Source organism: Aethalodelphis obliquidens, unplaced genomic scaffold (assembly GCF_003676395.1).
Source record: "Aethalodelphis obliquidens isolate GAN/ISIS:26980383/991018 unplaced genomic scaffold, ASM367639v1 scaffold42, whole genome shotgun sequence".
In the NCBI taxonomy this organism is placed as follows: Eukaryota; Metazoa; Chordata; class Mammalia; order Artiodactyla; family Delphinidae; genus Aethalodelphis; species Aethalodelphis obliquidens.
This window is the reverse complement of record NW_020837986.1, coordinates 16,871,026-16,886,794: the sequence shown is the minus strand read 5'-3', so window position 1 is coordinate 16,886,794 and position 15,769 is coordinate 16,871,026. Positions and strand designations below refer to the sequence as shown.

The following is a 15,769-nucleotide window of genomic DNA, read 5'->3' as shown; positions in this document are numbered from 1 at the left end:
CCTTCTGGGAGGAATTAACATTTGAAACCAAATCTTAAAAGAGGAAAAGCAGATTGGGGAGAGCATTTCTGAGGATAATACAGCAGATGCAAAGACAAGGAAATGTAACAGCAACTCTGTTGCTGGGATTTGATTCAGCAAGAGATGAGGAATGAGGCTGGGGAGGGCCTAGGTCCTAAAGGGCTATGAGACTTTTAAGTTTATCTGAGGGCAATGGTGAGCCACTGACAATTCTAGAGGAGAGAACTGATGGCATCACTCTTGCCTTTTTGGTGCAGAATTTAGGAAGGGTGAGCCCAGAAGTGCTTGAGCAGCCAGATGAGGGAAATGGGGAGGCTGAATCCAAAATCTTGGCAAGACTTGGGAAGAGGGTAAGAGGCCACCTTCCCAGGGGTCTTCCAGCCTCAACCTGCTGACTTGCCCCTGCCATATTCCACCATCAGTGTCTGCCGCAGTCTTGTCAAGGGCTCCACAGGACACATGCTGCCTTACTCAACTTGCTCAGTGCTTTATTGAACCAAGACCCTACCAGATGACTCATCAGGGCCTTCAAGAAGCCCTGCCCATTTCCTGAGATTCAGAATCCAGAGGTGGCTGGCCTTGGTTTAGCTGCTTCCATGACATTTCCTTTTGAATATCTCCAAACTTTAAAGTGTAAAGATTTTGTCCACACAGATACATGTATACTCCTGCTGCAGGCTGTCATCCTCACTGAGACACTTTCAACTCAGCGGTTTGTAGACAAGGCATTGTGCATCCATGGCCATCCATCCATCCACTCTTCCATTCGTCCATCTGTCCATCCATGACAAGACAGCAGCAAGTTCTGACATGGTTCAGGCCCCAGGGTTCACAGCAGTGAGGGCTGGGCTTCCAGTGGGCTCAGGATGCAGGCCTTAGCCCTCACCCAAGGGCCTCCGCAGATAATAACATCCCTTTCTGAGGCAACAGAAGCCAGGGCCAAGTGGGTTATGAAATTTGAGTCTTTAACCCCAACTGGACGGGGGAACCTAAACCTTAGCCTGTGACTATCCTGAGATGGGCAAAAAAAAAAAAAAAAAAAAAAGACAAATCAAGCCTACAGATAACACTGAAACAGGAAAGAGTAAGAGCTCATGTCCGTGCTGGAGGTGTTCATATGGAGGGACAGGAAAGAGGAAAAGAGAAAGGGGAACATGGCGCACACACTCAGGAGTGCTGTCGAGGGCCTGGGGCATAGTGCTGAATCCTAGGGCAGCGAAGAGTACAGCTGTGGCCCATCCCAGGGGGCTGTAGCTTTCTCTCAGCCTCATACATACAAACAAAGCCCCTAGAAAAAAGGGGGCTTTTCTGAATACAGGAAGACAAAGGGTTAACCCAAACAATAAAGAAAAAAAAACGAAAAGGCTCCTGCTAGACACAAAATACTTCCTTTGAACTAGACTTAATCCAATTTCACTAAGTCAGCAGGCTGGGCTCTTCCAGGGGTGCCAGGGGTGGGGGCGTGGGTGTCACCAGGATATGGAGTATGACTGGAGTGAGACAGGGGATCAGCACTGGGGTGGACAGACAGGACACCCTCACCGTCTTTCGCCCAGACAGCAGACCCTCAGTCCTGTAAGCCACCGGGCAGCTGACGCCCAGGCCGCACAAAGCAAGAAAGGCGGGTGGGACAGTTGCCAGCACTTCACTGGTCCTGCAGGCGGCTGCAGAGCTCCCGCCGGCTCCGCTCGCCAGCCCAGCTGCGCGTCTTGAGGCGAAAGGTCTTCAGCTCATCCTTGAAGGCCTCATGGTTCATGGGCCGGTAGTCTTGAGGCTCACAAAAGGTCTAGGGCAGGATGGGATGGGTTGATCAATACGGGGAAATGGGCAACTTCAGTGGGGTGACCCAGTCCTCCCTACTCCTTCTCCTAGGGCTACCGCCTGGCCGAGCCCTTTCCCTGTAGCCCAGCCCTCCCACGGAGACTATGGCCACCCCCACCCATGGTACCGGGTGCTGTGGGAAGAACTCCTTGTAGCCGCCTTTGAGGATATACATCTCAGGATAGTAGAGGCTGGGGTAGTCATTGGAGGCTCTGTCCCGTTCCCGGATGAAACGGCACCTGGGACAAGCAGGGATGTGGGGTTCAGAGCTGGGCGTGCAGTGGGTGTACATCAGGGGACCTGGTCCCCACGCCCACTCCTTTGAGGGCCTTGGGGAACCACAGAAGGCTTGAGTGGAGGAATGTCTGCCACAAGAACACTTTGAGATCAGTCTGGCTAACTGGGTACAGAAGAGGTTGGGGAGATAGAAGGAACGAAGCAAATCAAGGGGGTTCTGTGTCCAGAAGACAGTTGCTCAATCTCTGTCAGAGACATTTCTCCTGGGCTGAGAAAGGGGAGGCAGAAAGGAGAGAAGTGGACAAAGTTCAAGAGGTAGATTCAGAAGGTCTAGACAAGGCTTGGTGAGGAGGAGGTGGAGAGAGGAAAGGACAATTGAACTCTGGAAGGGTCAGTGTCACTGAGGACTGGGACAGGGCCCTTGGACTTTAAGGACACTGATGGAGACTGATGGAGAATTAGGTTTTGGGGAGGGGGGCGGCAAGGGACAGAGGGTAGATGGGAGGCCTGTTGGGAAGGACAGTGAGAGGGAGACAGGAGGAGGGTGCCATGCACAGGGAAGCGGGGATGAGGTCTGCTCCAAGGTATCGGGTGAGACAAGAGGTCTAGGCCCAGATGGGGCCATGGCTGGGCTTGGGCGTCTTGGCCATTGGATGGCTCCAGCACCCACAATCCCGGGCGAGGAAGGTCAGGAGCAGCACTAGCTGGCTGGGCGGAGCTGGGACTCACATGCGGGGCCCCCGCTCAGATGAAAATTCACAGTGGAAAACGAGGATGATTCTCTTGTCCAGGCTACAGGGTGTGATGGGGCTCTGTAGCAGGAAGGTCTCAGCATCCCTTTCCAGAGGCAGGTTCACAGCAGTCTGCCAAAGGAGCCAGAGGTCAGGCCACAGCCCTAGGCCTGGGTAGGAGACCCTGCCCTATGCGGTCCCCATCTTTCAGATGAGTGACCCCACCTCCTGAGGGGCAGAATCCCATGAGAGGGTGCACCCACCCCCTACTGATTCATTCTCCGGGCAGAGGAAGGATAGAACTGGGTGAGTCTTCAGGGCCTCTCCCGTCACCCTGCCTCACCTTGATGTGCCCGCCTTCATACTCGTAGGGGTATCTGCAGTCCACAATCACAAACCTCTCCACGATGTTGCTGAACTTGCCTGTCAGCAGGGCCACCATCTGTAGGAGGCCACGGAGGTGGGTTCCAGCAGTTCAGGCGGGCAGGCAGGGGCTGACCCATGCGCGTAGCCTGACCCCAGGGGAGGTTAACAGGCAAACAGAAGTCCCAAATGCACCAGAAAATAGCTCATGCCTGCATACCGTTTCTGGTGAGATGTACTTGAGGTCTTGGTGCTTTCCATCCACAGTCTGTAGGAGGAAGGCCTGAAGGGAAGAGGAGAGAGAGGGGAGAGAGAAAGTGAGATTGGTAAGATGGAAAAGATGGAGTTTTTTCCCAAGCCCAAAGGCCACACCTGCTTTGACCTTCAAATTCAGCTCTGGTTCCCATAGCAACCAAGAGGGGCCTCTAGGGTCTGATCCCCAGGGAACAACCTTCCAAGGGGAAATGAAGATGGGGAGAAGAGATGAACCCCCATGCCTCCTGCCCCCATGTATTGCCAAACAAGCCCCAGGATGAGGCCCAAAGAAGCTCCAATCAAGATCTTATGGTTTGGAAATGTTTTCCAAGGTTGAGATACCACTGATGCCCTGTACAGATTTGGGTACAGTCGGGATATCAAGGAGAGTGAGAGAGAGGAGTCTAGATGAGAATAAAGGATAAGATGCAAAGGACAAAGCGAGGGGCCTCTGGGGAGAGAGGGAGTTGCTGAAGCAGCTGCTGGGCTCAGGGGCCAGTCAGTAAGGGATCGAGCCTCCTGAGGGATCCCACTGCTAGTACCTTGGAGTAATCCCCGATCAGTTCTCGGTGGTCACTGTCCAGGATGTTCTCAATCTCGTCATGACACAAGGACTTTGAGCGGAGAACGCGGGCTTTCTGTGAGGCAGGTGGCAGCCAGAGTCAGGGGTGAGGCTGCCCCTCAGTGCCCCGTCTGGCTAGGACCCCCCTTCCCTGCACTCTGTCCTCTGCCACAAACCCGGCTGAGAAGGACTTGCAGGGTGGACTTGGAGGGTGGCAGCTCAGCCCTGCCAAGCCCAGTCCTGCCCTAGAAGGAGGGCACTCACGGGTTCCTCAGCCTCCCGCTGCTCCTCCTCTGGAGGGGTCACGCTCCTTCTCCGCTTGCTCTGTATGGGCAGGTCCCTGTCCTGGGGCCGCTCCAGCCTCTTGAGGATGGGCCGGATCACGCTGCAGGGCATGGACGGAGAGCGGAAGAGCCGCTGGCACTTGCTGTACATGATGAGGTCCTGGCAGAGGTGGCAGGTCTGGGGTCAGAGTTTCCAGCCCCTGCTCTCCACCCCAAATCCCACCTGAAGGGTAGGGCCCCACCCCTCCATATTCTGAGGGGCCGCTCCAGAGGCTCACCTGCTCCTCTTCCTTTTCTGAGGTCTTGACCAGTGGGGCACTAATGAGGCTCTCCATGCCTGGGGGGACTACATCATCCTCCTGAGGCCAAATCAGCAAGGATATGGTTACATTCGCAGGCAAAGGTCCAACCTCTAAGGCCCCGAGTCCTCCAGGATAGGCTTCCCAGTTCTCCCAGCAAACTTCAGGCCAGCAGCCCTCCCTGACCCTGCTCACACCTCCCTCGCTTTGCCCGAGCACAGGGCAGCCCCCCAGAACTAGAAAGCTGCAGGGCCCCACTCGCTGCAGGGGCTTGCATAGAACTGTGAGAAGTGTGCCATGCAGGAGGACCAGGCTTCCCTCTGCCCTGCCCATCCACCCTTCACTGCAGCACCAGCCACCTCCTCTCCTCTGATTGGCCAGAGGTCAGGCTGTGACTCAGTTACCTCCAATTCTTCTTCTGACATTGAAGTGAGGTCATAGTCTTGCTGTAGGAGCTCAGAGCTCTCCCCTTTGCTGAGATCCCAAGGAGGGAGAGGTAGGGGGCCTGACAGGGCAAGGCTGTTCACCTTTAAGTCACTCTCCAGGATATCCACGAATCCATCATCTTCCTCGGCAGCCCCCTTGGTTGGGGTCAGGGAGAAGCAGCATTGGGCCAGGGGAGTCAGTTCCTCTACTTCCATCTTCCGCTCAGGGGTGAGACACTGTGTGGGTGACGAATAGACACAGACGACTCAGGGGTGGGGCCCTGAGGCAGTCCCCACCCCAAACTTCTGAGAAAAGTTTCCCAACGCCTCAGGGCTCAGGATCACCCTCAAGTCCCCCAGGCTGCCTTCACAGGCACCTGCCCCGCGTGCATGCCTGCCCTGCATGGGTCAGCTCTCCTGATGTACCATCAGGTCGGGAGCCGAGCTTGGCCTCTGGGCAAAGGCTTCTCTGCGGCTGGCCCACTCTGCCAGGGCATGGGTGTGGCTGGGATGTGTGGGCTTCCCCGGCATCTTGAAGACAAATCCATCCTGCGGGCAATACAGGGAGCGGAGGGGGGTGCGTGATCAAATGCCAGAGAACCATCCCAGCAAGCCCCCTTCTCTCCCTGGAGTGCTCCCACTCTGGCCTTCTGGAAGCGCACATTCTCTTTGTCCTCCCTAGAGCTGTGGGCAGCTCGGCCACATGCTTCACTCTTCCTCCAGGTGCCAGGTGCTTGGGAGTTGGTGATGTTCCGTAGCACAGGGCTGTGGCCCAGAAGCCTCCCCTAGAGAGCCAGGAGGGCAGCAGGTACAGAAGGCTGCATTCCTCTGGTGCCAGCCCAGGCCCTACCTTCTCCCATCCCTCTTCCAACTCCCCCAGCTCCCCTGTCCACCTCCAAAGCCCCAGCTCCCAGAGCCAGACCAGGGACACCCAACCGATTCAAGTCCACCCTCTGGGAACCAACCACCCTCAAGTCCACCCTCTGGGAACCAACCACAGTCCCTCCTGCCCCTCCACAATCCTGGCCAGCAAGCCCGAGCCTCCTCGGGCCTCAAGGACACTCACCGGCAAGGACTGGAAGCGTCGGATAGAAAACTGCTCACTGCAGAAGGAAACAGGGACACCTCAGGGCTGAAGAGTTGGGCCGTGACAGAGAGCATGCAGGGTCCCCCTCCACCACAGAGCCCTGTGCACCCCTTTGGGAGGACCTGGGAAAGCACCCTCCCTGGGCCTACTCCACCCACACGGGGCAGGGGAGCCTGCGTGAGGAAGGCCCAAGCACTTACTTTCGAATAACTCGGCTGGCTGTCTGGATGGCCTGTTCAAATCTAGGAGAGAGAAGGGTCCCATGCATCCCAGCTCCCCTCACAGCCCATCGCCCACCCCCAGCATTACGTTTTTAGTCCACAAGGGCCAGGGCCAAGGTTCAGGCCAGGGGAAAGAGGAGGGAGGAAGAATGCAGACTATCAGGGGGCCCAGGTATAGGGGAAGGGGAGATGAGAGGCAGCCTGGGATTTTAAAGGCTGCCGTGAATGAAGGAGGCCTGGAGAATGGCAGTGACAGAGACAGCTGGGGTAGGTTGCAGGGTGGCTGAGGAGTTACCAAGGCAACAACAGTCTCACCAGCCTGCCCACAGGCCTTCCACCTGTATGCAAATCACCTCAGCAGGGCCATATGGCTGCCAGGAAAGGCATCCATCCATCCTATGATGACAGGCCTTGTCCTGACAATGTGGATATCTCCAGGGCCTGGATGCCAGAAAGGCTGGGCTTCCCTCCCTTGTGTGGGACTGTCCTGGATCCTCCAGGACAGGGGCCTGGTTCAGTCTGCTGTACCAGACCCCCTAGCGACAAATGTGCAGGGTCACAACCTCTCCTCCCTCCTGTGGAATTTTCCAGGACCCAGACTCTGTCCTACCCCCTCCTCCTGCCTTAGAAGAGGCCAGCAGGCAAAGAATTCCAACAGATGTTCCTTCTGAGGCTAGCTATGTTACCAGAGACCACCTGCCAGGCGGGGCTTTTGTGTGTCTATGTGCACACACACACACACACACACACACACACACACACTTCTTTCTGTGTAACCATCAAAGCAGGTGCAGTGGTGGTGGGGGGAACTGAGGGCTAAAGTGTCAGGGGGATGCCCCTGCCCCGAGTAGGGGGGTGGCTGTGCCCAGCCAACCTGGCATCAGGATGACCAATTTAATTGGCTTGGTTTTCAGTCTGCACCTGGGCCCTGGGGGTAAAGCAGGGACAGTTCTGTGTTACCATCAAAACCCAACGTGCAGTCCCCACACCACCACCCAATGCTCTCCCCATTTCCTGTTTATGAACAAACCTGCAGCCCAGCCCAGTCTGATCAAAGGCAATGGGAGGAAAGACAGCCACTGCCCTAAACCCAAAGCCACAGTCCCTTAGCCCAGGCCACAGATGCCCAGCTGTTCCCAGTAATGCCTGACAGCTGCTCTCCCTGCTGGGGCATGATCAGCTGGATGGGAACAGCTGTGCTCTGGAAGGTACTACTCATGCCCCACAACCAAGAAGCAGGGAACTATGCTGAGCAGAGCCCACCAACTTCTCTACTCCCCCCTCACAAAAGGCCTGGTCCAGGGGTTGGCCAGAGGGTCAAATGTCACTGAAACCAGAAGTTACTGATAGGATGACCAAGGGCCAAACCAGCTTGCAGCAACTGTTTTGTTTGGCCTAAAGTAAATTAAAAACTTTGAATTAGTTGGACTATATTTTCCTACCACCCCAGCCCTGAACCCACTCTAAGCTGCTCCCATGAGAGCAGACCCTTCCATGAGACAAGGAGCAGAATTCTAGGACATGGGAAGGTCAATTAGTGCCCCCATTGGGGATCCAGAGAGGTCTGTTTGCTCTCCCAGGATTCCCAGTGAGTTTACGGTAGAACTGAGATTCCCCAAGGCAGGTTCCCCGTCCTTGGTAGTGTGGTCCCTCTTCTCTACTCACGTCTGCTCCACCACCTGGGGGTCCATAGGGCTGGGAGAGTCCATGCACAGACCTGAGGACAGAGTGCATTGGTTTGAAAGTAGTGGCATTTCCTGCACACTTTCCCCCACCATGTCCCAACCCTATTCAGAAAAGGGAAAAAAGCCTATTGTTATTTTAGGTCTTGACATATTGAAAAATGAAACAAAACCCACCCATGGACCCCAAGGGCTGACACACTGCCAAATCACACAGGGCTCCACTCCCTGTTTACTATGGAAACTCCTCCCTGTAGGCTTTAAACCAGAACTCTGCTAAGCATTTTTCTAGAACTGGTTTAAAATAATCTGTTCTAGAAGAGATAATGGCTTTTTAAAGGAAAAAGTTAAAGCTGAAGGCAAGTGAATGTTATAAAATGACAGACTTTCAGCCCTGATGCCTCCCAGGTGGGGCTGTGGTTCAGGATTTTGGCGCCTGGTTTTAAATAGGTAAGATCTCATCTCCCGCAGAGGACCCCACCCAACACCCACCTTGCCCAGCCAGTCTGTGCTGGGCGTGGTAAGCCCCACCAGAAGTGGGCAGAGGGAGGCTGCTGGGCCCACCAGGTTGTGGTAAGGATGTTAGTCTGATCAGTAGTGAAGTGGGGAGGCTAAGGCAGCCCCCCAAACTCCCCTGGCACCCCTGGGCCTCACCTGCATCAGAAGATTCAGAGGACTCAGACGACAGGGAGGATTCAGACGCCCGACGGGACAGGGATAGGCATGTGAGCAGGCTGCCTACCTGACTCTTTGGGGTCTCGCTGGGAAGGGAGCAGGGACCCAGGGAAGGAGAAAGGTAAATATGGGGCTCAAGGGCTGGCCGGCCCATGTTCCCACCAGCCACCCACCTCTGAAGGGCCCATCCAGCCTCTGCACTGTCCCAGGGAGGTGATGGCATCAAGGGCCTACCCTTTTCTCAGGCCTTCTACAGAGACTCTAAGTGTCTTCTCTTTGTTGATTGATTTAACGTTCTCCTGGGTGCAGGGGAAGGTGAACCCGGAGCAAGAGCAAGGAGGTAGGCTGGAGGAGGTGGGCTGGGATCATCCTGGGGGATTGTGGGGCAGTAGACAGCCCTGGAGGGCTTTCCCCTAAACTCTTCAGGCCCCTACCCATCCACAAGCCTTTCTGGAGGAATGGCCAAGACTTTGGTCTTTATTGCTCCAAGGACAACCCAGGCTGGAGCTGCAGGCTTGCTCAGGGAGCAGGACCAGAGTTTAACCCCTTAACCCCAGGAAAGAACTGGGGGTGGAGGGAACAGGGCCACCCTCAAGTTCCCCCTCCAGACTCAGAATCCCCTGCCTGGGGCAAAATGGTGGAGATTTGGGCTCAGATTAGGAAGGCAGCATGGTGGAGGTGGGGAAGAGGGTCTCCAGAGGCTTGTGCGGGCCAAGAACAAGTCACCTGGAGGGTGTGAACAGCACAGCCCTAGTCCTGGGCCCCTGAAGCAGTCTCTGTCCCGGATGCCTCCCCATTTGGCACCCAGGCAGGGCTCCCAAGAGGCCTGGGACTAAACCCTAATGCGGGCCTCTCACCCCACATCCAGTATCCTTGGGGCGCCCTACCTGCCGAGCCCGGCGAGGTCGTGCATGGTCTGGGTGAGGGTGGTGACCGGCGAGGAAGCGGCGGCGCGCTTCGGAGACCCCAGGAGGCCATGAGCCCCCAGCCGGAGGCCCGGGAGGTGGCCGGGACGCTGGACGCCACCGCGCACGCCGGCCGGACTGAGAGTCGAGGCTGCCGCGGGCTCCGGCTGGGGCAGCTCCATCTCGGTGGGGCGGGAGGGCTGGGCGAAGGGCGACCCACAGACGCCGGGCACAGCTGGCCGGGACGAGGTAGGGAGCCGGCCCGGGGTGGAGGGGGGAGGGAGGGAGGAAGGAAGAGCAACGGGGCCGGAGCGAGGGAGGAGAGGGAAGCGGGGAGGGTGGGGAAGGGAGGAGGGACGCAGGGACCAGCCACCAGCCCGGGAAGCCTCTGGCAGAAGCTTCCACCTCCACCTCCTTATATATTCGAAAAATAACAGCGGCCGCGCCGCCGAACGCCACCAATGGGGGTGCGGGTTAGAAGAGAGGCGGGACCGAGGGCGGAGCCCGTGTGGTGGAAGGCGCGGAGGCTGGACCAGCCGGGCCTCGCCCAGTTCCAGGCTTTGGGTGGGGTGGAGGAATTAGGGTTTCTCTTACACCCCTCGCACTCCCTCCCAGCTACGGTTCGAGGAGCCTGGCTTCCCAAATTCCGCTTCTCAGTATGTGGTTTGGAGCTACACCCCCCCGCCCCCAGCGAAGAGGGTGTGTAGAGGGCCTCCAGCGAAGAGGGCCTCAGAGGATGCAACAACCCCCCAGGGTGGCCTCAGAGGGACCCCCGCCGTTTAACATCACTCACAAGCACCGGTTGGCATCTTGAGAGCCTCCATTCCCGGAGTCTGCAGAATACAGCTGTGCTGTGCGGTCTGTTTTCTCCATTCCACTTTACAGACGGGGACAATGAGGCGTAGAGAAGTTCATTAACTCGTTCAAGGTCACATGGTTGTGCAGATGGTGGAGTTGAGATTCACCCCAGGTGCCTCTACTCCCACAGCTTCCCTGACCCTGCAACTGGCAGCTCAGAGCGGCCCCAAAGCGTAATTCCCACGGGGAGCCCCCAGTGCAGGAGGTGGACCCGCGGTGGGGGCTGACACGTAACTGATGGGTGCTTCCATAGCCTCTGATTAGATGTGATGCCAAGGGATCCAGTTTTCTCCCGCAGTCCCAGAGGAGGCTCTAATGGTTGGTCTAGCCATGAGTTTGGGCCGTAAGGGCCAAAGAGGGTGTCAGCAACCTCAGAACCCAGTTATGGAATTATCTCATGCCCACTGACGGTTTGGCTAATGTGGTGCCAACGTTTAATTGGTGTTTCTTTAATCAGGGAGGCTGAATTTGTCACTAGTTTTAACTGAACATCTTCTAATTATCTGATCACCTCCTAGGGAGCCATCTTTCCTGGACCGTGGTGGGAAGGCTGAACCCAAAAGCGAGTGGGTGGTAAGCTACTCTTGCACCCCATCTCCCCCAGGGAGAGGTGCCCTCCGGCTTGTCAGGTCGCAGCTCAGGAATGCTGGAGCCGCAGCCTTGAGTCCCTTCCCCTGCAGCCCCAATCCTTCAGGCCAAGGAGCAGTGGGTGGGGGTGGCAGAAGGGAGGGCATGGCGGTAGGGGGTTGGGTGGGCCAGGAGACATGTGGAGGAAGGGAATGGAAAGACCCCAATCCCATCTGAGAGGGGTGAGGAGGGTGGGGACGTGACAAAAGTATGTCTCCCACCCCACCGAAATCTTCAGGGCCCCTCCCCAGAGGCAGTCACTACTATAATTTGTTGCATATTCTTCTGGAGTCAGTCTAAACAGTCCTAGCTAATAGAAACAAAATGGGAGGCACAAATACGAGCCACATATGTAATTTAAAATTTTCTAGTAACCGCATTTAAAAAAGGACTTCCCTGGTGATGCAGTGGTTAAGAATCCGCCTGCCAAGGCAGGGGACACAGGTTTGAGCCCTGGTCCAGGAAGATCCCACATGCCACGGAGCAACTAAGCCCGCATGCGACAACTACTGAGCCCGCGTGTCACAACTACTGATGCTCGCTTGCCTAGAGCCCGTGCTCCGCAACAAGAGAAGCCACTGCAATACGTCCACACACTGCAACAAAGAGGAGCCCCCACTCGCTGCAACTAGAGAAAGCCTGAGCACAGCAATGAAGACCCAACGCAGCCAAAAATAAATAAATTACAAAATAAATAAAGGAAGGGTGTTTAAAACAAAAAAGGAAAAAGAAACTTTAATATTTTATTTAACCTATTTTAAAAGTTATAATTTCAACATGTTATCAATATAAAAATTTTTAATGAGATGTTTTACATACTTTTTTTTGGTACCAAGCCTTCAAAATCCAATGTGCATTTTACACACACAGCACATCTCAATTTGGACTTGCCAGAATGTTTTATACCTTGCTTTCTTTTACTTGATATTTTTACTCAATTCCCTAATGCTGAACATTTATTTAAATGATGCAACAGATATGCATAGAATGAAGTCCTAAAGAGAAACTGCTGGAAGGAATGGACTTTATTTATCAAAATCTCCTTTTCCCTTTCCTGAATCTCATTTTCTCAATCTGAGTTATTGAAGAACAGGGACCAAGTCATTTACCTCTCCTCCCGTCTCCCAGAACCTTGAATAGGCCCAAGCCCAAGGTTGGTCTCTAACCCCCATATCCTACTTCTAGAGATTTCTCTTAAGAAGGTGATAAAAGTACACAGAGATGTATGTTCATAATAACAATGAAAAATGGAGAGCAAGCTGAGTGTCCTTCAATAGGGAACTAGACAAAAAAGTGGTTCCTCTATACTGTGCAATAGCTGAAGCATTTAAAGAGAACAGGTATTGGGAGGGTCGGGATGCCTGGCACCTGGCAAGCCCAATAATAATTGCTGATTATTGAATGATTACCTATTGGGCTCTTGGAAAATGATCTTTTGGAGAAAGGGTTCCTAGAGTAAAAGAATTTTGAAAGTCATTGATGTAGATATTTATTGACATGAGAAGATCTTTACAATACGGGCTAAAAAATATTATGCCAAGCGTGGTCCCATTAAAAATAATATGCACAGGGGACTTCCTGGTGGTCCAGTGGCTAAGAGTCCATGCTCCCAGTGCAGGGGACCTGGGTTTGTGCCCTGGTCAGGGAACTAGATCCCACATGCCATAACTAAGAGGTCGCATGCCGCAGCTAAAGATTTCGCATGCCGCAGCTAAAGATTCCACATGCCACAACTAAAAGACCCCCGTGCCACAACTAAGACCGGCGCAGCCAAATAAATAAATAAATAAATTTTCTTTTTATTATAAAAAAAAATGCACAGATAAGTATCCTAGAAGGGTATTCTCTGAGTGATGGAATTAATGGTGATTAAATGGTTTTATCCTAAAACTTTTCTGTATTTGAAAGTATCTTCCAAAGAACATAATTTGGAATAATATTATAATAATAACATAATTATAATTTTTAGATTAATTAAAAGAACATGATCTCCATCTGGCAGTTCCTCAAACATTTAAACATAGAGTTACCATGTGACCCAGCAATTCCACTCGTAGGTATATACCCAAGAGAAATGTAAACATATGTCCTTGCAAATAAATATTTATAGCAGTTATTTATGATTGCCAAAAGGTAGAAACAACCCAAACGTCCACCAACTGACAAATGGATAAGGAAAATGTCATATATCTGTACAACAGAATATTATTCAGCCATAAAAAAAGAAAGAAGTACTGATAAATACTATGTCATGGATGAATCTTGAAATATGAAGCTAAGTGAAAGAAGCCAGTCATAAAAGACACATATGCTATTATTCCATTCATATGAAACGTTCAGAACAGGGAAATCTATAGACAGACAGTAAATTAGTGGCTGTTTAGGGCCAGCCAGGGAAGGGGCAGGGAGTGGATAGGGAGATGATAGCTAAAGGTTATGGGATTTCTTTATAAAGTGATGAAAATGTGCCATCTTTCCAATTCTCCACCTTAGGAAAGTCCACAGTCCACCTTCCCTTCTCTTGGCCTAGGCTGTCCAAAGCTGCCCATGAGGCCTATACCCATTCCACTTACGTCATCACTATCCTTTGTGCCTCTCAGCAAACTTTCCATTTTCCTTTTCACTTTATTATTATTTTAAAAACATTTTTGGCTGCACCACACAGCATGTGGGATCTTAGCTACCTGACCAGGGATCGAACCCACGCCCCTTGAAGTGGAAGTGCAGAGTCTTAACCACTGGACCACCAGGGAAGTTCTCCTTTTCATTTTAAAAAGCCTGTAGTACTTGCTATTGAAGAAAACTTGGAAAATTCAGCAAAGTAGAAAAAAAAAAGCTCATCTATAGTCATTTCACCCAAACCACCATTGATTATAAGTCAGGTTGGGTGGGGAGGCAGGAGGACATACACGCACATGGATGAAACCTCCAAAACTGTAGACTTGGTTTCCTGAGGGTTTGTGGGAAGGAGTCCTCAGCCAGGTGGTCCTACATTTACTTCTGCACAGGGACCTCACACCCATTATGGGCCAAGCATTGATCTGGCTCCTAAAGGAAAAAAATCTCCCAAGTTTTCTTCTGGACCGTGTGATTGGAAGGATATTTTTTATGTCTTGGGGTGGGGGAAGGGGGAGAAGCTCTCTCTAAGTAAGACACAAAATCCAGAAGCAATAGAGGAAAAAACTGACAGACCTGTCTACTTAAAGATTAAAAACTTCTCATATCTGAGATTCCCTAGGCTAAGTAAAAGGACAGTGGCAGACTGGGAGAAAATATTTGCAATATATTTAAAGATTTTATGTCCAGAGCATATGAAGAGTTCCTAAAAGTCAACAAAAGAGAAACAAGGGCAAAAGATATGACTAGAAAATTCTCAGGCTTCAAATGGCCAATAAACATATGAAAAGAGAAATGCACACTGAAATAGCAGTGAGTTATACTTTCTTCCCTTGGCTTCCAGAACAGCATAGGAGCTTGAATTTCCTCCTACTGCTTCAGCTGCTCCTCCTGCATTTCTTGTTAGTTCTTTCTTGAGCCCTTAACCTTGGAGAACCCCGGCACTGTCTTTGGTGCTATTTTATTCTTCGTCTACACCCATTTTCTTGAAGCCTCATCCAGCCCCAGATCCTCAGCCTGTCCCTCTGGGTCACAGCCTTCCTCTCTGCCTACTCCTCAGGCTACTTTAAGATTTTTTTTAAAAAAACACTGCAATTCATTCATTGTTTAAAGAATTTGTCATGTTTATGTGTTTGGTGGAGGAAGAGGTTTCAGGGATTTGTATGTATGTATGCTTATGTACATACATGACATTATTTCTGTAGGTGCAAACACATTTATGGCTAAATGCATGGAACAGCACAGAAAGTGAGACACCGAGATGTTATCAGTGTTTATCTATGAATTGTGGGATCATCATCAACCAGATTTAAAACTATACTGTTGCTTATAAAAATAACCTAAATATGTAACAATAGGCCTCATCGATTAGTGTTCAACCATAATTGGAACAATATGCAACTATTAAAAAGTTTGTTGGTAGTACTTTATCAGTAAGGCAATATTTTCATCACTTGATGCCAGGTAAAACAGCAGGAGATGCCAATACACAGTCTATATCGTCTGATGCCAGTTTTATGCGATAAATTTTTAAAGAAAACTGCATGTGCCTAGAGAAAAGACTGGAAGTACATGTATCAAAATGTGACCTGCGCATCTCTCCAGGTGTTGGGGTGAAAGGTGCTTTTTAGTTTCCTTTACTTTTCAGTTTCCTCAAAAAACGTGGGTTATTTTTACCTTAATAAAATAAAAAAGACAAAACATAGTTGTTATTCTTTATAAGCAACAAATGGCTGCCCACCCGGCGCAGAGGCCGGGCACAGCGCCCCGGCCCGCACCGTTGCCGGCGGGTCAGCAGACGCCCGAGCGCTGGCCGTTCAAGCAGGCCGAAGCGCCCCCGCGCGGTCGGTCCGGGGCGGGGAGGAGGGTGGGCACGGAGGGCTGGAGGCGGTGCCGGGCGTCCCCGCGCTTCCCGCGAGATCCCGCTCTACCCGCTCCGCCCTGATCGCCGCGCTCCCAGCTCCCCGCGTCGCGGCACTTCCTGCCTTCCGCTCCCGCGCCTCCCGCTCTCGCCCGCGCCCGCCGCCTGCCGCCCGCCGCCCGGCGCCGCGCCCGCCGGCGCCCCCGAAGGTGCCCCCGGCCCGGCCGGGTCGCCGCCCC

General features: G+C 52.7%; 2 protein-coding genes and 1 long non-coding RNA gene across 7 annotated transcripts in view; 2 read left to right on the top strand and 1 right to left on the bottom strand.

Annotated features, from left to right (window-relative positions):
• Positions 1 to 484: 484 nt before the first annotated feature.
• CDC25B (cell division cycle 25B) lies at positions 485 to 9,847 on the bottom strand. 3 transcript variants are annotated; one of them, XM_027078824.1, is made up of 16 exons: positions 9,551 to 9,847; positions 8,643 to 8,749; positions 7,972 to 8,023; positions 6,286 to 6,327; positions 6,065 to 6,101; positions 5,661 to 5,783; positions 5,425 to 5,547; positions 5,101 to 5,235; positions 4,553 to 4,633; positions 4,255 to 4,434; positions 3,971 to 4,066; positions 3,394 to 3,456; positions 3,154 to 3,252; positions 2,809 to 2,942; positions 1,970 to 2,081; positions 485 to 1,807 (listed from the first exon to the last, which is right to left on the bottom strand). In XM_027078824.1, the coding sequence occupies exons 1-16, from the start codon at positions 9,748 to 9,750 to the stop codon at positions 1,667 to 1,669; spliced, it is 1,725 nt and encodes a 574-aa protein (XP_026934625.1). In that variant the 5' UTR covers positions 9,751 to 9,847; the 3' UTR covers positions 485 to 1,666. The 3 variants fall into 3 exon arrangements, with proteins under 3 accessions (XP_026934625.1, XP_026934626.1, XP_026934627.1); XM_027078825.1 differs by lacking the exon at positions 8,643 to 8,749 and having other exon boundaries at positions 9,551 to 9,844; XM_027078826.1 differs by lacking the exon at positions 9,551 to 9,847 and having other exon boundaries at positions 8,731 to 8,748.
• LOC113605449 (uncharacterized) lies at positions 8,718 to 11,646 on the top strand. Of its 3 annotated transcripts, none has more exons than XR_003427222.1 (4): positions 8,718 to 8,784; positions 10,454 to 10,538; positions 10,945 to 10,999; positions 11,604 to 11,646. It is a non-coding gene; the product is annotated as an uncharacterized LOC113605449 (long non-coding RNA). The 3 variants fall into 3 exon arrangements; XR_003427220.1 differs by lacking the exon at positions 11,604 to 11,646 and adding an exon at positions 11,425 to 11,466; XR_003427221.1 differs by lacking the exons at positions 8,718 to 8,784; positions 11,604 to 11,646 and adding an exon at positions 11,425 to 11,466 and having other exon boundaries at positions 9,846 to 10,538.
• A 3,480-nt stretch (positions 11,647 to 15,126) lies between these two features.
• CENPB (centromere protein B) overlaps positions 15,127 to 15,769 on the top strand; it is a 3,762-nt gene continuing 3,119 nt past the window's right edge. The window contains exons 1-2 of the mRNA XM_027078063.1: positions 15,127 to 15,133; positions 15,393 to 15,765. Of these exons, the coding sequence (XP_026933864.1) occupies positions 15,127 to 15,133; positions 15,393 to 15,765 (380 nt within the window). The remainder of the gene's footprint in view (positions 15,134 to 15,392; positions 15,766 to 15,769) is intronic.